The 24,502-nt window shown below is 39.1% G+C and overlaps 1 protein-coding gene across 1 annotated transcript in view; it reads right to left on the reverse strand.

Moving 5' to 3' along the window:
* BAIAP2L1 (BAR/IMD domain containing adaptor protein 2 like 1) overlaps positions 1-24,502 on the reverse strand; it is a gene marked incomplete at its 3' end in the record, with an annotated part of 79,721 nt that overhangs the window by 26,924 nt on the left and 28,295 nt on the right. The window contains exon 3 of the mRNA XM_084250511.1: positions 23,003-23,089. Within this exon, the coding sequence (XP_084106637.1) occupies positions 23,003-23,089 (87 nt within the window). The remainder of the gene's footprint in view (positions 1-23,002; positions 23,090-24,502) is intronic.

The raw sequence follows: 24,502 nt of genomic DNA on the forward strand, positions 1-24,502 counted from the left end.
TTATTGCTGTCCCTCACAGTTAGTGGAATTTAAATGCCGACCTCATAGCAGCAGTCACTGAGTCCTCGGTCAAAAAAAGAATTAAAGACATCTTTGCTGCTGTTAGGTAAAAGCTGCCAAAGTTGTATCTTGAAACAGAAAATGAAAACGGCCTTTATGTTCAACCTACAGAAGTATGTTCTTAAATATAGTGTTACTTTATGTCTGAAATGTAGTATCACACAGAAACCTTCTTTTCCATAAATTATATTTGAGAAGAAAAAGAAATTTTGAAAGGGGGGGGGGTGTTGAGAAAGTACAGTTCAGACTCTAATGGAGCAGAACCAAACACGCCCCAACAGGAATCAACTTGTTGATCCCAGAAATCACAGGCTCATATGTACTGGATCAACCATTTCCTCTTTTCCCTTTTAGGTTTTGAGTCAACATTTTGGGAAGCAACTCATGGTAACTACAGTAATGTGACTCAGTCTGAATAAAGCATATTCTTAGATTTCAATACTAAAGGAATTTAAATATATGCAAAGTTCAAAATCATAGACTTGACATAAGTAACAAAGATCAAACAGTACTGCTGGTATGAACACATAGAAAATTTTCATTTGAAATACAGCTTGTTGCACTATTACTATATTTTCAAGTAGATAATTTTTCATTAATTCAGTGTAAATATATTTTTTTCATTCTTTTTAAAGATCTATTTTTTATTTATACAATTGCTGGAGTATAGGCCAGAGGTGAGGGAGGGTGAGAGGATTCACCAGAGACAGAGCGGGGAGCAGAATAGGCAGACAGACCAAAAGCACTGCTGAGGGGAGCAGTGGGTGTGACGGGAGAGGTCTGCTGCGCCATGTGGGAATCTTCCTGGTCAGCTGGGATTTGAACCCTGGCTGTAGAGGCTGCGTACAGCTTCACAGTGCTTGTTCAACCTGCTGCACCACCGGGGAGGCCCCCACAGTGTAAATTTAGAGGAACCAGATGGAGACCATTGAATCTGAGAAGCACAGACCATGTAGGCACACATATTCTTTGCTATTTATATTTGATCATGAATAATCAGACATATTTATTATTTCTAGAGAGCACAGCACAATGATACACACTTCCTCTGTGTTACTTTAAGTAGAAACAGGCAATAAAAGAACAAAGAATAATCTACCACTTGCCTAAAGTTGTACTGTATGGCTTAAGGTAAAATTGATCATAAAAATGTCACTGGAAAAAGGGCATACTTCTGATAATTTTCTAAATATCAAACGTGATAAGGAGAAAGTGATATAGAAGGAGACACAAACTACATACAAGTGGGATATGTTAACTACCTGAGTATGCTCTCTCTAGGTCAGAGGCAGACTAGTGAGGATGGGCCTGTGACCACACTTGAAAGGTTCAGCAGTGTCTGAGAATAGCTCTTAGCACTGTCCCCACAGTCCCTGCATGCAGCAGGAGGTGCTTGTTCCTGATCAGTGTCAAAATGTCCAAGTAAATGGTGTACATGTAGGGATAATGCCAAAGGAGAGACAGGGTAAGCAGCTCATTGAACACTCCTCCTTGAGTCTAGTTTCTGGTTTAACCAACTACAGCACTGAATGTCTTATAATGGAGACTAGTTACTTTACCACCTTAAGGAAACAAATGGGACAAACAGAAGTTCTACACTAGAATTATAAAGAATTCTCAAGTTATTTCATTGCCTGAAATGACACTAAAAGTGCCAAGCAATGTCTTGACTTTGATAAGAAAAAATCATGCTGAGATGTGTGATGAAATCTCTAAGGAAATCACTAAAAGAATAAAGTACATGTAACTATCAAGCTAATAGAGGGGGGAGGGGAAAAATAATCAGTCAAAAAGAGGACAAGAGAGAAAATGAACCAGCATAGTAGAGAGCAAAAAATAATTAACAGAATATAAATGGGCTACATACTCGTTTAAATGCAGAAGTTCTTAGGATTAAAAAAGCAACACCCAACTATATTCTGCTTAAAAGAGACACACCTTAATATATGGATACAGAAAGGTTGAGGACAAAAGGATAGAATGAAATATATGGCAAACACTAGCCAAAATAAATGTAGGTATATTAAAATCAAGCAAGACAAACTAGCCAAAGAGAGCATTATAACAGACAAAAAAGCCAATTGCATAATGCAAAAAGTTCAATTCACCTGAGAGAGAAAAATTTTATTTTTATGCATCTATTAATAAGTTCTCAGCATATTTAAATCAAAGTTGAAGTATAAAAAGAAATACATTAAGTCAATAGTTGTAGGAGACTTTAATACACCCCTTTTAGTAAACTAATAGAACACATATTGAAAAACATTGTATAATAAAATAATCAGTATAGATAATAAATGACCTGAATAACATAATAAGTAAATTTGATCTAGTGGATATACACAGAGGACTATATCTAACAACTTCATTTTTAAAAGCAAACACAGAATGTTAAAAGAGGGTAGAAAGCAAGCCTCACTATAGATCAAAGGTCTAAAATCATACAGAGCTTGTTTTTTTAACCACACCATAATTCAGCTTGAAGTAATTAATAAAAATGTAACTAGAAAATGTCTACACATTGAAAAAAACCACTTTTAAACCCACAGATCAAAGAAGAAATCACAATGGAAATAAAAATTATTTTGAAACGAAATGATAAAGTACAGCATATAAAACACGTAAGATACAACAGGAAATTTAGAGTTTTTAAGTGCATATATTAGAAAAGAATGAGTGAAAAATCAATGCTCTAAGCATCCATTTCAGTAATTTAATGGAATCCTACCCAGTAATAAAAAGAACTACTGATAGAACATGGATGATTTTCAGACATTATGCTAAATAAAAGAAGTCAAACCAAAACAGCTACATACTGTATGATTCCACTTCAAAACATTCCAGAAAAGGCAACAGTGACAATTTTGATAAACAAATCTGCTTACCCTATGACCCAGTAATTCCACTCATAGATAAATTCCCAAGAGAAATGAACATGTGTTCACTAAGACACGCATAAGAATATTCATAGCTATTTTATTTATAACATCTCCAAGCTAGAAACAACCCAAAGTCATTGACTGACATTAGAATGGGTAAATTGTGCAATACTCACACAATGGAACAGAAACACCCAAATCTTACAAATCCTTGGCTAACACAGCACAAGCACAGGGAAAGTCTAAGAAATGTGGCTGGAGATCTGTGCAGACTCAGTAGATAAAGTGATAGACACACACAGTCTGGAATCCAAGTCCCACCACCAAGTTAGAAAGACTTGGTGGCACAGACTTTCCAGTGGAATTGAGAAGGGCCATAGGTTAGGAATCAGGACGCAGCCACAGGACTAAGGGCAAAACCAAAATAGATCCACCAGGAAAAAAGTCTACATCTCCATAAAATTAGGGTAACCCATCCTTAATTTAACTGACTTCCAGAATAAAACTCCACTCTCTAGAGGAAGGTAATATAGTAGGATCATTTTTTTTTCTGATATCCCAAAATATATTTTATATTCAAATAAAATGTTTATTTTAACTTTAATATTATAATAGAAACTAATCTGTAAGTATTTTATAAATTTACAAAGTTTTTAATTCTAAAACTGCTTTAGATGTATCCTAGGATTGAGAAAATGTATATATATGTATTGATATTATTGGGCGGGACCTCACACATTTCTAAAATATGTAAATGTCAATGCATAAATGCTTGCTGTCCCCACACTTTCATAGTTTTACCTCAGGAACCCACCAAGTTCTCAGAGTGAAAAATGAAGGAAACTTCCCTGGGACACAGTGCGGGGTGGGGGGGGGTAAGGGGGTGGGGAAGGTAAACATTTGAGGTCAGCCCAGGGTTGCTCCTTTCTTTTTCTGTCTTCTTAAGGCAGGCCACGCCAAGGGAAACTTCCTCACTCAAGCCTTATCTGATGATCTGGAGGGGGTCCGTGAGCTAACTCCAGTCCCCCTCTAGCCTTCCAGTTTCAGGTAAGGAGAAAGAAGTAAGCCTAAGAAACTCTTCTGAAGGTCTTATCCTACCCAAAACAAAAAAATACACCCCCCCCCAAAAAAAATGAAGTTTTAAACAGAACTCTCCCCTCTCCAATACTGCCACACCACAAAACAACAGGATAATAACAACAGTGGATCACAATTGAGAGGCTCTATTTAGAAGGATTTTCAAAAGAAACCCAAAGACAGCAGGGGAAACAGAGCAGGGATACCAGAGAAAACTGAAGTTCTTCTGGGAGAAAATCATATAAGACAAACTTGGATCTACATAAGAAATGAAGAGCATTAAAGAAGTGATCAATAGAAGTAAATAAATAATCCCAGTGACAATGTACAGAATGATGTAACTTATGGATAAATGAAATGAATGCTATCACAGAAGTGGCACAGAAGGAAGGAGGGTGGGTGATACTGTCATAAGGCACCTGTGCTACCCAAGAAGTGGTACAGTGGTATTTGAAAGTGGACTTAGATTAGCTGTAAAATCTGCCACAAGCCTGAGGGGAGCCACTAATTTTTTTTAATGTAGTATAATTGATAAGAGTAGAGAAAATGGAATATAAAATGCTCAACAAAAAAATCAGAGAAGGCAGGAAAAGATTTAAAAAAAAAACAATGAAAAATGACAAGGAATACAGTTATAAAATATGGTGTCCACATGTGGACCAATATGAATGTTCATTCATTGTTGGCAGGAATGCAGAATAGTACACCCACTTTGCAAGACAGTTTGGCATCTTCTTAGAAATGTAACCATAAACTGTCTTACCATTCAATCTAATAGTTCCTAAATGTTTACTCAAATGACTTGAAACTTTATGTCCACAGAAAACCTGCATAGGAATGTTAACAGCAGCTTTATTCATATTGCCAAAACCTGGAAGCAACCAAGATGAATGGATAACCAAACTGTGATATACCCATATAACTGACTATTATTCAGGGATAAAAAAGAAACAATAAGAAAGTCATGGAGGAAACGTAAATCAAGAAGCCAGTCTGAAAAGGCTACATCATGTACAATTCCAACTAAATGACATGCTTAGCATATTCCTACCAGTTTCATCCATGTTGCTGAAAATGGCATAAGTTTATCTTTTTTGATTGCTAAGTAGTATTTCAATATATGTCTCCGTGTGTGTGTGTGTGTGTGTGTGTGTGTGTGTATGTATACCATATCTTCTTGATCCATTAATCTGTTTTGGGGCATTTAGGTTGTTTCCCTATCTTGGCTATTGTAAATAGTGCTGCAATAAACATAGGAGTGCAGGTTTCCTTTCAAATTAGTGTTTTTATGTCCTTTGGGTAGATACCTAGGAGTGGAATTGCTGGGTCCTATGACAGATCCATTTTTGGTATTTTGATGACCCGCCACACAACTTTCCATAGTGGCTGAACCAGTCTACATTCCCCCCAAGGTACCACACCAATGCGTAATGTTAAAAATAGGGGAAATTGGGCCTCCCCGGTGGCGCAGCGGTTGAGCGCTGGGTTGCGAAGGTGCCCGCGGCCTCTGCGACACCAGTTCGATCCCCAGCTGCTCCCCGGCCGCCAGAGGAGGGTCCCACATGGGGCGCAGACCTCTCCTGCCGCCCGCTGCTCCCCTCAGCAGTGTACTTCGGTCCTTCTGCCTGTTCTGCTCCCCGCTCTGGCTCTGGTGAATTCTCTCACCCTCCCGTGCTTCTGACTGTACCCAGTGCATGTATAAACAAAACAAACAAATAAAAAAAAAAATAGGGGAAATTGTGAGTGGGGGAGAGAGGAGTGTATGGGAACTCTGCATACGATCTGTTAAATTTTGTTAATTAAAACTACTCTAAAAAGTAAAGGCTACTGACTGAAAAAAAAAAAAAAAAGTAGCTGCTTTCTGGACTAACAATGGTTGGGAGGCAGTGTCCTGCTGGGAGGAAAAGGTGCTGTGTCTGAATGCTTTGGGAAGTAACACTTGGATGAGAACTTGGTCTCATTCTCAATTCCTATGTGTCCCGAGTGCCTACCTGTCATACAACAGGCCTTAAAAGTCTGGTCAATACATAAATATATTGAATAAGTCATCAGAAGGGTGATTATAGTGAAAAGAATGTAAAGAACTATGGTGAGGGCAGGGAAATAAAGTCAGTAAAGCTTGACCCAGCAAAAGGTAGTGTTTGTAGTATTCAATTTGCTATACACGTATTTGCTACAGAAATTCCTACAGGAAAAATGACTTGTTGAATCTGAATGCCTGATCCCTAATGTGTCCCCTCCCTTTCTCCTGCCACTGGAACAACTGTCTTTAGATGAGGAGAAATTCCTGTTGACCAGCACAGACCTGGTTACATTGGCATGTGAGCGCCGGGGCGTCCACCTGTATGACCCGGAGTCAGTAAAGCGAGTCCTCTTGGGCAGGCTGGCACTGACCAGAACTATTTCCATCCTCAGAGCCTCCAGGAGCAAATTCCTGGCAGCTTCTGTTTCCTACCATCAAGGCTTATTAACACCAAGGTCTAGTCTCAGAGGATCCTGAGCCAAAATCAAGATAACTTTAAAAAAAAAAAAAAAAAAACAACAAGGGGCACTTTTGTTTATAAAATATTCACTTTGCCAGGCAAGAAAGGACAATACCAGACTATGTGGGTTCAGGGTTGGACAGTTGGCAGCCCACACCGTGAGGATTAATCGTCCCACAAGGGAAAGGCGCCAAGAGCAGGACGCACGCTGGGCATTCAGTGTGTTAAGAGTTCTCCCGGCTGTCTGATTTCTGGTAAAAAGTGGGGAGGGAAGGGAGAGAGGATGGGGAGAGGAGGACATGGGTATAAACCACTCATTTGGGAAGTTTGGTAATAAAAGTGAAAGAAGGTGGCTAGAGAGAGAAATATTAATTTTTTCTTAAAGGGGATGGCTTAATAAGGTTTGAAGGAAAAATAAATGGAAGACAATAAGCCTCACAACTGACATATTGAATTATATATATATGAAATGCTTTTTATTTTTTATTTTTTTATTTTAAATTTTTTTTTTTAATTTTCTAGAGGCATGTCTTATTTATTTATCTATTTGTTTGTTTGTTTGTTTGGTTTATACATGCACTGGGTACAGTCAGAAGCCGGGAGGGTGAGAGAATTCACCAGAGCCAGAGCGGGGAGCAGAGCAGGCAGAAGGACCGAAGTACACTGCTGAGGGGAGTAGCGGGCGGCAGGAGAGGTCTGCGCGCCATGTGGGACCCTCCTCTGGTGGCCGGGGAGCAGCCGGGGATCGAACCGGCGCCGCAGAGGCCGCGGGCAGCTTCGCAACCCAGCGCTCAACCGCTGCGCCACCTGGGAGGCCCTGAAATGCTTTTTAAAATAAGGCATTGCTTTTATCCTTGCAGCAGAACCTAATTGCAATGGGAATTAGAAAACATTCTGGCTATTTTAAAATCAAGTCTTTTCAGCAAGTATAGATTACCAGAGAGGTAGACTTTCACTTTCTAAGGTAATACCTAGTAGAGATGTATTCTTGGAAAGTTATAACAAATATTATGTCAAGGATTGGGGAGATTCAGGAAGCAAATTGCTTATTTCCCCTTTCATTTTTGATTACCAATTAAACTAAATTAGGCTATCTGCTGTACTCCTGAAAGCAAAACAAAGTACAGGATTTGTGAAGAAGAAAAACTGTTTTCCCAAGATGGATTTTAATGTACTACTCTTATTTTAGCTAAAGGAAAATGCCAATTTATTCAATTGTATTAATTATATATCACACAGAAATAATTTATTAATTTTGCATCCACATATAGATTACAAGGTATTGTTTCCTTTATATCTGAATATAAAATACAGCATTAAAAAAATGAAAGTTTTCTACAAGTTATTACATCAAATAAGGCTAAGTTAACATTAATTATTCATTTTCATTTTTTCACCAATTAGTATATCAAGATTAAAATACAAACATTTGAAGCTAACAAAAATGAAAGCAGATGTATTATCAATAATGAATGAAGATGACAACTAGTTATTCTTATGGTTTCACCAATTAACTGTAGGCATCTTCATTCAAGCTTAAAATATGCTACATATGAAATTTTTAAAAGTTCTTTAAAAATATTAAAATTACCTCAAACACAAACATGAGGTTTTTTAGTTAGCCCAGTACGCCAGTAAAGAGACGGCCCTAGGAGGTAGGTTCCAGTTCAGTATTACTAAGTCAAAACCTCTTCAAAATTTTTAATGAATTTTTTTCAAAAGAACTGAGGTTTTATTTCTTGTTTTGCTTTAAAGCAACTACTTCTAATTGAAAAAATTTAAACCCATAACATAAAACAGGGCGACAGCTCCCAACCTCCACATGAAAAGTTATTTACATTCCTCTGATCTGAAACCGCACACCCTATGTAGATGCAGGGTGTTCCTACCATGAGGTGAATTTAAGGGAGATTCCACAAAATCTCAAATCCATTTCACTGCATCTTCCGCGCCACAATGACAACAAGAACAAAAAGAACAAGAACAGAGTGACTCTGAGCTCTTATCAAATGTCGTCCCCACCTTCCAGGGGAAGATGACAACGAGGCTTAGGATCCCCAGAGCTACCGAGGACGCTGTGCCCAGCCTCCCACAGGTGACCGCCTCTGGTCAGCACACCCTGAGGCAGTAGGCCCTTTCCCTGCCGTGCAGAGAGGAAACTGAGGTTTGAGAAGTTAGATGATTTTCTCCAGGTTACACGAGTACTAACGGTGGTGCAGCAAGGATGGGAACTTGGGTCTGATCCTGAGCCTGCACTCTGAGCTACTGTAGCATCCTTATTTGAAACTGAAATCTCCTATAAGAGGAATGGCATTGTCTCTATTGGGTATCTAATGAACGTTGCCCAGTTTCAGTGAATTTCAGGGCCTCAAATGTCTACTTAACACCAACCAGAACATTTTGATTATTGTGCTGTTTGAAATGCAGCAAGCAGGAGGACTGGGCATTACAAGAGGCACAAACACACCAGGCAAGGGTGACCTGGTCACTGGAAGCCACTTCAGTTCAGAATGTTGGGGTTGTGCAGGAAGCAAAACCAAAGGAGTGGACTGCCTGCCCAGGTCCTACGGGTGAATCGCTCCCCAGGTACCTGTAAGGGCCTAAACACAGAGGCCTGAACTGGCCAAGCAGAGGAGTCAGTGGCTATCTGCTTGGTGCACCTGCATGTTCAAGCAAACCAAAAAACACATTAGGAGAGGAAGTAGGAAGGCATAAAAAGATGACTGTCCATTACGAACTGCTGGGGACCCATCTGCCAGCCGTAGAACCCACATTGGAGAAGGGGCACCTAGAAAAGGGCCGGGCCACCACCCTCACGTGCATGTTGCTGTTGCCATGAGGTGTTGTGTGGGGTGGGGAGAGCTGGGGGCAGTGGGCCTCCCCGGTCCCATTTCTGCCCTGCCTCCCTTCATTCATCTATAAGATGGACACGTAACTAGCTCCTCATAAGACCTGGTGAGAATCAAATGGGAAAACGGAAGTGAAGCATCTGACACGCTATGATCCCCCGTAATTGTTGGTTTCTGACTGAGGGGAGCCACAGGGCACAGAGTGTTAAGTATCACTGTTGTTGGGCAAGCAAAACAGGGGCTGTCTTGTTCACAGGGATATAGAGCTACATGCTCACACAAAGAACTCTGGGCTCACATTTCCACTTGGTCTAACAGGCACGCAGATGGAACAGACATCTAAGAGCAAACACTGACTCTCCCACCCACCACATCCACTTCTTCACACCGACATTAAATGCACAGCAAATGCAAGCTTCCCCTCCTTTCATCCTGGCCCCAGGTCCAAGGCATCATGCTTTCTCACCTGGTCTGCTATGAGAGCTTCCCAGCTGTCTCCCTGTTTCTACACTTCTGCTATATATTTGTTGTGCAGAAGCCTCGAAGTGCCTTTTAAACTGTAAACCAAACTGTGTCACTACACAGTTCAAAAACTTCAGAGGCTCCCCAACCCCATCAAGTTCAAAGACAACTTTGCTACCATGACCCATGAGGCCCTATGTGACCTGGCCCTACCCTCATGCCTTCTCTACCTCCAGACCTCAGCCTCTCCTCCTCCCCCATCCTTAAATGCACCTCAACCAAACTAGCTTCTGAACTGTAGTCCCAGCTCACCAGGCCTCAGTGCCTTTGCACTTGCCAGCCTCCACTGGAACGGCCTCAAGACAAATTTCCTCCCTACTGCATGTTCCTGATGAGTCCATCTAAACCAGCCCTACTTCATCCCTTTCTCCATGACTCAGTGGCTCCTGACATAAAAGACCAGTTTGTCTGTTTACCAACCACCAGGATGTAAGTTTCCCCAGAAGGACTTTTATTTATTGATTTATCCCTGTGATTAGAACAATGTGTACCAGGTAGTTGAGGCTCATTTGAATGAACATGGCATTGTGATTTAAATGAGCAATGAAAGATTATTGTCTCTCAACTTCTGAATATTTGGTTTCATGTGCTTGTCATAATATCACAGAATGACTTTCTTTTTCCCCCTCAGTTAAGGGACAATTTTTCAAAAAAGCAAAGATACAAACCATGTACTCATCCTAATATTACAGCATTCAGCCACCTCCCTGGTGTAGGGACTTCCCCATAGCACCAACAGGAGAAAATCTCAGGATGTTAAAGTCATCAAAAATGATGAATAAATTGCTTACTTATGAACCGAAAGACATATACATGGAATGTTGCATGAAAAAAAAGCAGAGCAGAAAATAGTTTATATAGCCACAGATTTTAAATATGTGAAAAACACATTTTAAAATAATACAGAAGTGTTTATTAGGTTAATTTTTCAGTATATGTATACTTTTTTAAAAAAGTATATTTTAACACTCATTATAAAATATGCAAGTGCAGCTCTAAACTTCCTAGAGGACTCCTAATTTTAAAAGATGCATAGGAAATAGGAAGTTGGGTGGGATTGAGTTGAGAAAAATGGGACATAATTAAAACATTTAATCATATAGATTAGCAGGGAAAAAAGAGATCTTTGTATATCACAAATTTCTATGGTTACGAAAGTGGAGGCTGCTGACTACTAACTGGCTTTGAGTTATAAATACCTAAGTCATATGTACATCATCTTTATGCACTCAAGAGTTTCAGAAATAGACTTATTCTGGACTCTGTGAGTCCAGTTCTTAGTTGCAAAGAGCTTGCTGTTTAATTTGCCTCTTTTAGTCACCTCAGAACTTATTTTATCTTTGAACCCATGCTCCTAAACTATTAGTCAGCTTTTAATAACTCAAGACCTTTTAGCCTTAATATTAATTCTTACTCAATTTGAAATGAGGCAAACTTTTAACATAGCACTGAAAATAAAAAGACTCCAAATATGAAATTTTGTATTATCTCCCATGGTCCTCTCCATGAGTCTGAAATCCCAGGCAAACTGAAATATCTCCTGACCCTCCACCAGAAGCTACCACCCTTTCCCTGCTGACCATCAGGATATTACGGCATCCTGATGCTGTTTCTCTCCACCTCCTCCACCTCTATGCTGGTGTGATCATCTCTTCCTATGAGAAACCCAGCAGCTTTGCACCTTTTACTCATGGCTCTTGGTCCTATATTAAAATGAAGCTTTTTCCATAATATCCTTTACTACGTAGTAGGTATCCTGAAGGTGAGGACCATCTTATTAATGCTACAAATGATAGCCATGGTTTCAAGACAGTCAAGAGAAAATTGATTTGTAGTTAGAATGGAAGAGTCCAACACCCTGATCTGATACATTCATTTAACCAATCAGCAAGCATTTCTAAGTTCATCCTATCATATACCTACTTTTCACATCCCGGCCTCACCAAAAGCTTCGCTAAGCAGGGCAGGGATGGCATATTTGTTGAAACTGCTGCCACCTCCTCTCCCTCTGAAACTACCCTACAGCATATTCTGTTAAAGAGCCATCAAGACACCTTCCCCAGTCTCAGAGCCCTGGAGATATTGTTGCAGGTTTCACAGGAGGGCTTGTCCCAAGGCCATTTTCTATACTGAACCAAATTCTGGCACCTGTTCAGTTCACTCACTGTTTTTTTAAAAAGATTTATTTATTTATTTATTTATACAAGCACTGGGTATAGTCAGAAGCATGGGAGGATGAGAGAATTCACCAGAGCCAGAGCCAGGAACAGAACAGGCAGATGGACCAAAATATACTGCTGAGGGGAGCAGTGGGCACGGCAGGAGAGGTCTGCCGTGCCATGTGGGACCCTCACCGGTGGCTGGGCATCGAACTGGCACTGCAGAGGCTGTGGGCAGCTTCGCAGCACAGCACTCAACCGCTGCGCCACCAGGGGAGGCCCAGTTCTCTGACTGGTTTTAAGAAATAATATTCTGAATATTATTTCTTTCACATGCCCAATCTTTCAGTTGTTTTTAAAGACTACTTTCACAGTGTGTTCCTTCCATAGAAACCCAACTTTTGTGGGGTCTACTTCAAGAAAAAAAAAAAAATTACAAATTCAAAATTTAACAGGGTCCGTAAACTTAAGCTCTACGAACTTTGTGGGACACCCTCTATTATCACTGGAATCAACAAAGTGGAATTTAAACTCTAGGTTCATTCCTTACTAGTTGTGTGAAGTTAGACAAGTTACTTAACCTAAGTTTCATTTTCTCATTGATAAAAATGGGAAAAATACCTCTTACCTCAGAGAACTATTGTGAGAATGAAATGAGATGCCATAATTTTGTATTTCCAATAATGCCATCCATTGGTTTTGTTACTTGCCTGCAGTCAGGGTCAATTAAAACTTCCCAGGGTTAGGGTGAGGCTATGAGGCAGCACATGAGACGAGTTGTAAAAAGCACAAACTGCTTTAAAAGGTTTCTAACCAACTGGGATCCTAACTCAGGTTTTCAGATTTCTCCTCTCATAAAAAATTGAGAAGAATAAGGTCATGACTAGATGTTCATGACATTGCTGCTGGGCTGCCTGAATTTTCTTAGGGCCAGGAAACACCTGAAAAACTGCTAATCCTACAGATTTCTAAGTAGGGTGTGTGCAACTGAATTACTATAATGTCTGTTTTGTTGATTTTTTAGTATGAATTAATTAGGACATCCCATATCAGGAACTTCTCAGAAGTGGCATATTTAATGTTTTTTGGTTATTGTTGGATTTTTTTTTTTTGTAGACTACATGTAGCATACATTTACCAAAAACAGTGACATTTAATACATTCAAAATGTTTACAACCATCACCACTATCCAGTTCAAACCATTTTTATCACCCCAAAAGAAACCTGCACCCACTGAGTAGTCATTCCCCATCCACTCCTCCCCTCAGCCCCAGGTCACCACAATCTGCTTTTTATGGATTTGCTGATTCCAGAAATCTCATATAAATGAAACCATACAATATGCGGCCTTTTTTATCTGACTTCTTTCATTTAGCATGCTGTGAGGGTTCATCCATGTGGTAGCACATATCAGTACCTTTTCCTTTTTTATGGCTGAATAATATTCATTGCATGGCTATAACATGATTTGTCTGTCCATTCATCAGCTGTTGGACATTTGGTTGTTTCCAACTCCTGCCTATAATGCTATTATGAACTTTCATGTGTAAGATTTTGTGTGGGCACGTTTCTTTCTCTCTAGTAGATACCTGAAGAGTGGAATTGCTGGGTTTTGTGGTAACTGCTCTCAAATTCTGAAGAACTGGCAGACTGTTTTTCCAATGCCGCTGTTCTATTATACATTCCTACCAGCAATGTAAAAGGGCTCCAATTTCTCTACATCTTTGCCAACACTTGTTATTGTCTATCTTTTTAATTATAGCCGCTCTGTTGGCCATGATGTGGTATCTCATTGTGGTTATGACTTGCATCTCCCTAATGGCTAATAATGTTGAGGATCTTTTCATGTGCTTGTTGGCATCCTTACTTTAATGATTTTGTTAAGTCATCCAGAACAGAAAAGAGTACCTGGAGAAGTATATTTACACCAAAATGACTGAAAACCAAAAAACTCTCAGAACCCAACGTAGGAAATGCACCTAATCTTGCCATCAACATCATTACTCTTCTCATGGCATTGTGATATGCCTGAGAACAGGTGCCTGGTCAAACCAGCTCTCATTCCCGTCATTACCCCAACTGCATCTGTCTTTGACTTGTCTTTCTCCTTTTATTTAGTTGTCCTCTTTCCTCAACCTGTCACAGGGGCCAAACCCCTTTGCTGTTTCTGTGCATCTGACCAGAGCCAGTCTTTCTTGGTGTGCTCTACTGTCCTGTCCTTTCCTCCATTTGCATTCTAGAATTAAGAGTTTTTGTTTCTGACACACAGTTTCAGGCGTAACACAGTGGGCATGAAAGGAGTAGGAAATCTGCACGCATTTGTAAGAGGATGTGAGTAGCTCTTGGGAAGGATGTTGGCGGCTGTGAGGCAGAGCTCTTGGCCCCTCACAGAGACCTGCGCAATTGTAGAGCCCCTGTCTAGCTATTTTCTGGCTGAGAGGGTGAGAACAGGGGACCCTACATTCTCCCCATCTTGAGCTGATAGTACACAGGATAACCTTCTAGGAGAAAAAGACCAAGTTGAATAAACAGGAAAACTGGGTCTAAACAAGATAATTTTCACATACTTCAAAATTCAAAGATTTAATAGAGTGGGCAATTATAATAAAATGCGAAAAATAGGCAATGATGTTTCAGATTTGTACTCAGGATGTGCCCACCACGCAGTCAGGAAGCATTAAATGTTAAATTGACTAAACTTGATTTGACAACTTGGCTTTTACATCTGAAGTTTATATTAATTATAGTGCAGCACTTGCACACACAGCTTCTTCAAAGCTGAGTGAAGGAATGCTATTCTTAAACTTCTCCAAAGAAGTACAATTTACAATAGAGAATATTCCCTTAAAATTTTAGGAATTTATAATATTGTATTTATACTAATATTCCTTAATGATTATGGACTTAGATGGTATACAGTTATTTAGACTTTATACATTTATAAATTATAAACCTGTCTTTCGCTACAATTATTATAGCTACAATCTTCTTTTTAAGGCAATTGCCAACAAAAAATTGAAATGACAAAAGTCACATGCAAAATCTAAATCATTTATCATGTGTACAATTCCAAGAAAAAACAATCTTTTTCCAAGTCCCAAATCAAAATTAAATTAAAAAGTTGGAATAAATGGTCATGTTACAAATGCTTCTAAATACAAAATGCAGACTTATACTTGTATCAGTTTAAGACTATATGATGATTCTATATTTAACACAACCTTTTGTCTGCTGAGCTATAATGGGCAGGATAAAACAAGACAGAAAAAAGTATCTTTTGACATAAAGAAAACTAAATGTGGCATGATAGGTCACAGAGCTGGCATGCTATCTGAGATCAAATTAACTAGCCATTAAGCAACTGGGTGAGCTCAGCAAGATAGATTCTTACTACTTTTGGAAGTCCAGTTTCCTCATCTGTAAAATGGAAATAGTAACAGTATATACTTTAAAGGTCTGTCATGAGAATATAGGAGTTAATCTTTGCAAGGTGCTTAGAACAATGCCTGGGATATAGCATATGCTACTGTAAGTAAATTAAATAATTCTCCTATTGCTTCTTTTCTTTCCTATTTTCAGGGAAGGATTTTAACCTCTTTAAAGTAAGCCTAACCTGCAACTAAAAGACAATTTCATAATAATCACAGCTTTCACTCAGTTTAACTTTCTCACTGACTCTAGTATGAGTTCTTGTATTTTATCTATACCTTACAAATATACTTGCAATATTTTTATCAATTAATAACATTTCTTTGAGAAATATTTCAGATTTTTTTTCTGCCTTGATTTTTAAGATCTAAGGTTGGGTTTTCTGAGTGTCAACAAAACACAACTAAAATATTTTTTAAAAAATTACATGACCTACAGACATTCTACTGATGACGAAAGAAAAATCCTATTTTCTATATTCTCTGACGGTGAGGAGATAAAATCTTCTGTTTTGTGCCAAATTTAAGAAGTTTGTCCAAACTATTTAATACACAATTTGAAATAATGTAACAGCTGACCAAACTGAAATGAAATAACATAGTCTAAATTTATGTGATGGTAAGCTTCAAGAACCTCAGAGAAATTTATAAATACCCTAAAGAAAGTCCCCTGTTATTTCTTGAGAAGTAAATGAGAAGAAGCTTTATTTTTCTATGCTTTAAAGATGAAAAAAAGTGGTTCAAGGTTTCTTTTAAATATTTTGCCAAAACATTTTCCTCTGACCATTCTGTTTTCCTTTTCTGCCTTTTCAATATTTTCTAAGTTTTTGAAAATAAACGTTGCTTGATTTAGGGATAAAACTGGAAGTTTTACACAAATCTCAGTTTCCTCTTTTAAATGAGTACTGTTCCTTGAGTCAAACTGTGCACACGTGATAAAGATTTACGTGTGTTACCGCAGGTACACACCCTGACAACCTGAGTCACATGAATTATTATTCATGGCTGATTATTTAACATCAAACATAGTGGATTAAAATATTCTACCTGCCAAATCCTGACTACAGAGCTCTGGTTTTTGGCTTTTGGCTTGTTTGTTCCTCTCAACAAGGCAAGGTAAATATGCACTTGAGCTTCTTATACCACTTACACAAATGTGGTTGTTAGGATCATGTTGTTAATGTGTTTGTTAAGCTCAACCTTTAGGATAGCAGAAGGTATGGAACTACTTTTTCTTTGGATAAAGGATATCAAATCTCTCACATGATCATTCAGTCCTCACATTTATGCAACTGTAGGACACTAAAGGTTATCTACCAGCAGGGCAAGGGCCTATAATGGACCAGATTGTAAATATTTTAGGCCTTGTGGGCCAAACACCTCCAATTGCAACCACTCAACTCAGCCACTATAGCCCGAAAGCAGCCATGGAAATACATGAACACAAGGGTGTGGCTCTGTTATAATAAAATCTTGTTTACAAATAGGTGCTGGCTAGCCCCAGCTTTAGTTTGCTTACTCCCACAATAAAACTTGAACAAAATCAATTTAGAACAGACTTCAAAATACATAAGAATTTTTATTGTAATCTTCAAGTGATTTGAGAGCATTTAGTATACAAATGACTAGACTTGTTATTTCTCTTAAGTCATATTTTCTAATCACTTTCAATTGTAGTTGAAAAGGAAGGATACATTCTGAATTTTATCTGTAATAGGAGAATAGGCTATTCATAAAGGAGCTTTTATTTTCAAAAGAAAAAACAACCAGGAAATGGTTTTTGGGGAGAACGGATGTGTATCTGACAGATATAGAGAAAATTAAAGTCTGCCTTTATGTAGTTTCAGATAATTAGAATAACTTTCAGATTTTGGATGTATTTTCCATTAAGTCTGGCTCACTTTCCCTTGCAAAACTTGCAGGCTGCCTTTGTTCATATGGCTACAACAGAAAATAAGGGGGTATTCTATTGCTTTGTTAATTCTAAATATTTTACAAGAATTTTATCAAGTGGAAAGTGATATTACATTAGCCATCTTTACTTTCTCAGAAGTAAACTACAGTATTTAAATTAGAGAAGCTCCACTATTGTTCAGCACTTCTCCTTCCATTTCTTGGTGACATCTATGTCACCAAGAAAGTGTGGTCATACATAGATGACCCAGCAGGGAAGAGAACAGTAAAACCCTTACAGACAGAATTCTTCATGAATGGGAGCCAAGAGGCAATAATAGCTCCAGCAAGATTAAACCCTCAAGTTAAAAAAAAAAAAAAGAATCTAGATACAAATTTCTACAAAGACAAGCAATGGCCATCAAGAACATGAAAAAGTTCTCAGCATCATCAAACACTAGGGAAATGTAAATCTAAACCAAAATGAAATACTACTTCACACTCACTAGGATGGCTTTAATTAAAAAAACAACAACAACACAATAACAAGTGTTGACAAGGATATGGAGAAACTGGAATGATTATACACTGCTCATGGTAATGTGTAAGAGTACAGTCACTTTGAAAAACAGTCTGGCAAATGGTTAGATTTAGAGTTATCATTTGATTCAGCAACGACACACCCATGTAAACATACATACACACAAAATGTGTACACAAATGCTCATAGTGGCATTATTTGTAGAAGTCAAAGGTGCAAATAACAAAAATGTCCACTGACTGACAAAGGGATAAACAACATGTGATATATCTACATAATGGAAGATTATTTATTCATAGAAAGAAACGAAGTATTGATAGATGCTACAGTATGCACTTTGAAATCATCATGCTAAGTGAAAGAAAGCAGTCACAAAAGACTGCATATTATGATTCCATTTATATGAAGTGTCCAGTATAACCAAATCTAAACTTAGAAGCATGACAATTTGAAAAGCATAGATAAGATGCTCAACTCTGTAGCTTAAGTTATAAGACAAGCACTGTTGAAACAAGAATATAATTTTTTTTAGAAATAAATAAAAATGCTTTAATTCTCAGTATTTCTAATACTTTCCATTACTGTGTGCTAAAGAAATATTAGTTTTACTATTTTTTGTAATCCCCTATAAATTTTAAACATCCGAAAGAGTGCTTTTAGTGTTTTTGGTGAGCCTTTTTAAAGGGCACAGGACAGTCACAGTTTTCCCCACTGGCTGTTCAGGTGACATAGTGCTGACTTGCATGGTTGTTTCTATGCTGTGCAAAGTGATGACTGGCTGTCTTTAAAATCGACAAGTTAAAGGTACCATTCCGAAGCAAGGGGGAAAAAATAAGAGTAATCCCAAAGACAGTTCAAGAAAACAAAGGTATGAGTAGAGATTCATGAAATAAAAACCAAATATACAGTGGCGAGAAACGAAAAGTTGGTTCATGAATAATCAAGGGAAAAATGTATATCCTGACAAACTCATATTAACCATTTTACAGAAATTTTTCCAAAAAAACTGGAACTATTTTCTGAGTTCTCAAACATTTGTGAATACTGAAGTGGTAGCAGAGACACATCTTCCTGACCTTGAAACCTTAGCAATCACAGGCATGTTATCCCCTTTATCCTCAAACAGCCCAGACGTGTTGCCATTGTCTCCTCTGGGGATGCCCGCCACTGGTAAAGGTGAAGTGTTGCTCAAGGTCACACAAGTTCACAGGAGCCACCTTCTTGGCTGGCTCTTTCCTTTCTCCTTCACCTCATTGAAGGGCAGTACAGTGCAGTGCAGTACAGTGCAGTACAGTACAGACGAACTAATTCTAAAGTCAGATCACCCACTTATTGTATAACTCAGGGTGCATGCTTCATTCTGGGTCTTATCTAAAGGTAGAGAGTAAAAGTACCCACACCTAACTCGGGACTGTCATGAGCACTGAGTGCCAATGCAAGGTGCCCAGCCATGAGCAAGTCCTCATTGCTTGTGGTTATGACGCAACATAGAGCATATTTGCTAGAAGAAAGACTGGAGAGAAATGCAGCAATTATAAAGTGCTTGCAGCAGAGGGATTACAGGTGATGTCTTCTTATCTTCTCTAGTCCCCCAGTTTTAAAGCATGATACCGTGCAGACACTGGCGGGTGAGAGAAGGAAAGAAAGGAGAAAGGGAGGCAGAGAAAGTACATCCATATCACGACTGTAAGATGCCTAAAGGCTTGAAAAGAAAAACAAAAGGGCAGAAAAAACAAAAGCTAACCCAGTAATTGCTCCCCTATACTTGGATCCCCACTTCCCAAATAGGAAGGACTGAGAAGGATGGCAGGGGTCTTCTGAAGAAAAAGGGTCCAGCAGTAAGGGCCCAGGAGAAATAGCAATGAAGTAAACCCACAATAGTAAAACCCCATGGGGGAGAAAAACATTACTCCAATGAGAGAGACAAGCAAAATGCAGAGGTGCTGCCTCCACAGCATAGCTACAGTGGGAACTTTTATTTCCTTTCATTGAATATCACTGAAACAAGGGCCTCCCTGGTGGCACAGTGGGTTGAGCGCAGCGCTGTGAAGCTGTTGGCAGCCTCAGCAGCTCCAGTTCCATTCCCGGCTGCCAGGGAGAAAACCCACATGGTGAGACAGACCTCTCCTGTCTCGCCTGTTGCTCCCCTCAGCAGTGTTTTCCTCAGTCTGCCTGTTCTGCTCCCCGCTCTGTCTCTGGTGAATTCTCTCACCCTCCTGCACCTCTGGCCTGTACCCCAGTTCTTGTATAAATAAAAAAATCTTAAACAACAAAAAAAGAAATTCAGGGCCTCCCTGGTGGCGCAGCAGTTGAGCGCTGGGTTGCAAAGCTGCCCGCAGCCTCTGCAGTGCTGGTTCAATCCCCGGCCGCTGGCGAGGGTCCCACATGGCTTGCAAACCTCTCCTGCCGCCCGCTGCTCCCCCGAGCAGTGTACTTTGTCAGTCTGCCTGCTCTGCTCCCAGCTCTGGCTCTGGTGAATTTTCTCACCCTCCCGCGCTTCTGACTGTATCCAGTGCTTGTATAAATAAATAAATAAATCTTAAAAAAAAAAATTCATTGAAACAAAACCTTTACTATCACAGTTGCCCAGACGAATCAATGTTCTCCAGTTTCTAGCTCTTTTTAAAAACTTCAACATTAAAATGAAAAATCCTCTTGAAATCAAAGTTCTAGAAATGACAACTCTGCAGAGTCCCTTTCTTATCCCTTCATAACAAAATCTTCAAATTGAAATTTTTATAATTATAGGATTATTTTTGTGGGAGAATAAAGATTTTTCAGACAATGTTCTTTAAGGAATGAGAATTTTGAGATGAGTCACATAAGTATTACCCCTTCAGTTTTATCAAATGGAATTTTTATGCTTACTTGTAAGTTTTATAATCATGGATACCAATACAAAAAGTTAGTAACAGCAAAATCTTCTTGAAAAATGAGGAAAAAAGCAATCTTCCTGAGGCCTTTCTATTTTTCCTATGCATTGTCCATAACTCATACAGAGACTTTAAACAGATGCAGGGCAGTACTTTAGTTTAAATTTCAACAACAAAATGAAAAAAACTAAGCAAATTAAAAAAAAAAAACCCTCTAAAATATGCTCTTACTGGTATAGTATTTTATCATGAAGTTGCCATAAATGAGTAGAAAATTAATCATTATGACAATAGTGAATATAAGCAACTTGAAACAAAAATAAAACACTGCAAAAATTATTTCCATTTCCTCTGAATAAAATACATATCCACATGAAAGAAACTTCACCATTGCAACACTTTTTCCTTATTGAAACTGACGTTTTAAGTCCATGTTTATAACAACATGGTTGCTGTGGAAAAAAAGTTAATTCAACATTATGAACTCAGCTGAATAAAGTAAGGTGTGGAACAGAAGTCCTATTTAAACAGTGGCAAGAATCATAAAAGATTAAAAAGGCAAACGGAACCATGGTGAATCAGAGCACCATATGTTATAAAGCAAGGGGCATGCATTCCCCACCCCCATGCCTGACATGATAGGGTGTTTCTTTTTAACTTAGTCCTATTTTTGGAACCCTGTAATCATCTCAATCACCCCCCCCAAATGTCCTAAGTTTTACTGTTGGCTTCTGTCTCCATAACGCTGTGTGTATTTTATTAAATTGATCCTGCTTAGGATAGAGTTACTCTAGTGCAGACCTCGCCAGAACACACAGAAGTTATGGCACTAACAGAACACAAATCAGGCTTTTGAAAATTTTCTGCTTGTAACTGGTTCTGTTAAATATAGCAGTGCTGACGTATTCATCATATAGCATCACTGCAAGCTTATAGTCAACCTTTTGTTTACAGGTGAAGACTCTTGTAAACTCCTCAAATACAAACTGGAGAATGTTGGAGATTATTGGAGAATGTTGGTGAAAGCCCAGGAAGGCCCAGGTCCACTTCATACCTGGCAACCCTGCCCAACCCCAGCACCATCATCACACCTCGAATTTGTGGGTCAGTTAAGAGTTTTCTCCAAACAATCGTGAAAATACTCAAGGCATTTTATATATATATATATATACATATATATATATATATACACACACATATATAAATAAAACATATGCAAAATGGGGGGGTTGAAATTGTATGGGGAATATAAAAATAAAATTTATTATAAAAAAATAAACTCTAGTAATTGAAAACATAAAAAAAAAACAAAAAAAACATATGCATATATATGCATACAGACCGAACCACATATGTATGTATATATAGACATTTGTATGTGTATACAGAGAGAGAGAAATGGCGTGAATTATTTGACTCTTAAACACAAGCTCCTCTGCCCTCCTCTACTTCCTTTTCCACTTTTTAATTATAGACTATTCTTTAAACACACACACATCCACACAATTTTTCCTCCTAGTTTTCTGAAGCTTTTACATTATGAGAAATGTTTCTAAGCCAGAAATTGACCCTCTGTAAAATAAAACACCCAACAATTTTTTAAAATGATGCTTGTATGTGGGGCTATTAAAAACCTCAACCTTTCCCCTCAGGAGATGGTGCAGTGAACAGACTCTGTAAATAGAAACCAGGTCTCCTCCGCAGCTGGCCCAACCGAAGGTGTGGCTACCCTCTGCGTGTGCACAGGAGACCGATTCATACCAGCAAAACCGGAAAAATCACAACTGAGAGCAATCCTGGAAGCAGCAAGAGCCAAGAGCCCAGCGAGAAGGAGTCTAACTTTCTGCCCGGTGAGTCACAGGACACACTCATGCCAGAGTGTGGAGGCCCCGTCTGCCCATCTCCTTCAATTAAGAATGTAGGTCAAAGCTCCTTGGGCTTGGTGCTTGATTTAGGGATCAGAAGGGAAGAGCTACAGCCCCAGCCCCACAGGCAGAAGCTGAGTTCTTAGGGAGCAGGGAGGTGGGTCACAGGCCTTGGCCTGCTCTCCTGGAGCCTCCACTTTCAACAGACCGCAAAGAACTCAATCACCTGAAGTGCGTACTCTGGAGTGCTTGTCCAGCTCTCCTTAATATTCTGGATTGGGGCCACTTTCTGTGTTCTTATCAGGGCTCACATGGTAAAAGGTCCCAACTGTAGCTCAAGTTGGGTTTACATAGAACAAATGGTCAGCTCACCCAGTTCTGTTGACACAAGGGACCCGTTGGCCATCTCACCAATCTTGGCCACTCCATCATAGTAGGCTCTTCCTGCCAAGATCATAGCTAGACAGAAAGAGACAACAAAACTATCACTTAGACAAGGAGAGGAAAAGTGACACAGGTTTCCCGTCAAACACCTGGTCTGGCTGCAGGAAGGTTTGGGCTGTATCAAGTGTGGCTCCAGAGGCAGGATTTGTGCTTGATAGCTGCGCTGGGGCAGGAGTCCCCGCCTCACCCATGGGAGGGCCCCCCCCCCAGGGGGGCCCCAGTTCAGACCAACCCTGGGGAGCCTTCAGGAGCAGATGCTGGAAGTCCAGAGAAGGTCCTGTAAGCTCCAGATGCCAGCACAGATTTGTTCCTAACATCGAGCTAGGGCTGGGAGCACATCTACTCCAGCAAAAACCCTTTCCCAGCTGGTTATTCTACAGCATTACAGGTCTGCAGCATTACTAGTCAGACTTGCGTAGTAGGGTGGCCCAGGAACCTGGTCCTCTAGTGGCATTTTTATTTTTTCTATTGAAAAAGACATTGTGAGACACAAATAATAACATACACTGCCAGGGGCAAGTCTATAGAATGTAAAATACATTATCATTCCAAAAAACAATGAAATTATTTAAAAAATAACTGAATTATTTTTTCTCTTTTGGCAGTGACAGGAAAATGTATTACTGTACAAATGGGATCTAATTTCTCCTTTCAAATAGACTATGAAGACTAAAGGTATAGAAACCTGCTTTAGACTTGTTTCTCTTTTCTGTTCATTTGGGGGTGGTGGGTGGGGGGTATCAGGAGAAACACCTGGGTTTGAATACTACCCTTACTTCTAACAACATGACTTGCTTGTCTGAGTTACTTACCCTTTCTGAAACAAAGAATGACCTTCTATAAAATGTCCTAATGTGAGCATTGGATAAGCAAATGGAAGTTGCATTTCAGTACCTCTCTCACTTCACAATAAGCTAAGTTTGGGGAGACTGTCGGTATACAACAAGCACTCTTTGCAACAAGACCTGCCTAGTTAGTGTGATTTTGAAGAAAATAATTTATTTCATTTTACTCAAAGTCTGGCTTCATGCATAGAAATCCATTTCTCCTGTAGCTTGGGAGACCACAGGATTTGGGGGGTTGAAAGAACCCTCAGGATCTCTTTGAGATTCCTTTTCTTTCACTATGAAGAAAACTAGAGGCCATCCCAGATGCTTTGCCCTAATTTAGAGTGGGTATCCTTTTTAAAAGATGGATTTTAAAATGCATTCAAGTATAAAAAAGGTGGGGAGGGCATGTCACGGAATGCATGAATATATAAGTCCAGTTGAAAATACTGCAGGCAAAAGTAGTATTTTTATGGCAAAGTAATCCATTTTAGCATTTATTGTAGAGTTAAAACTTATTAAAGTGGTAGCTTTTATTCTATGTGTAAGTTTAGGAAATGCAATGCCTATGATACTGTCATTTCATGAGACTGAGGCTAAC

This window comes from Talpa europaea (assembly GCF_964194135.1).
Source record: "Talpa europaea genome assembly, chromosome: 12".
NCBI classification, from domain to species: domain Eukaryota; kingdom Metazoa; phylum Chordata; class Mammalia; order Eulipotyphla; family Talpidae; genus Talpa; species Talpa europaea.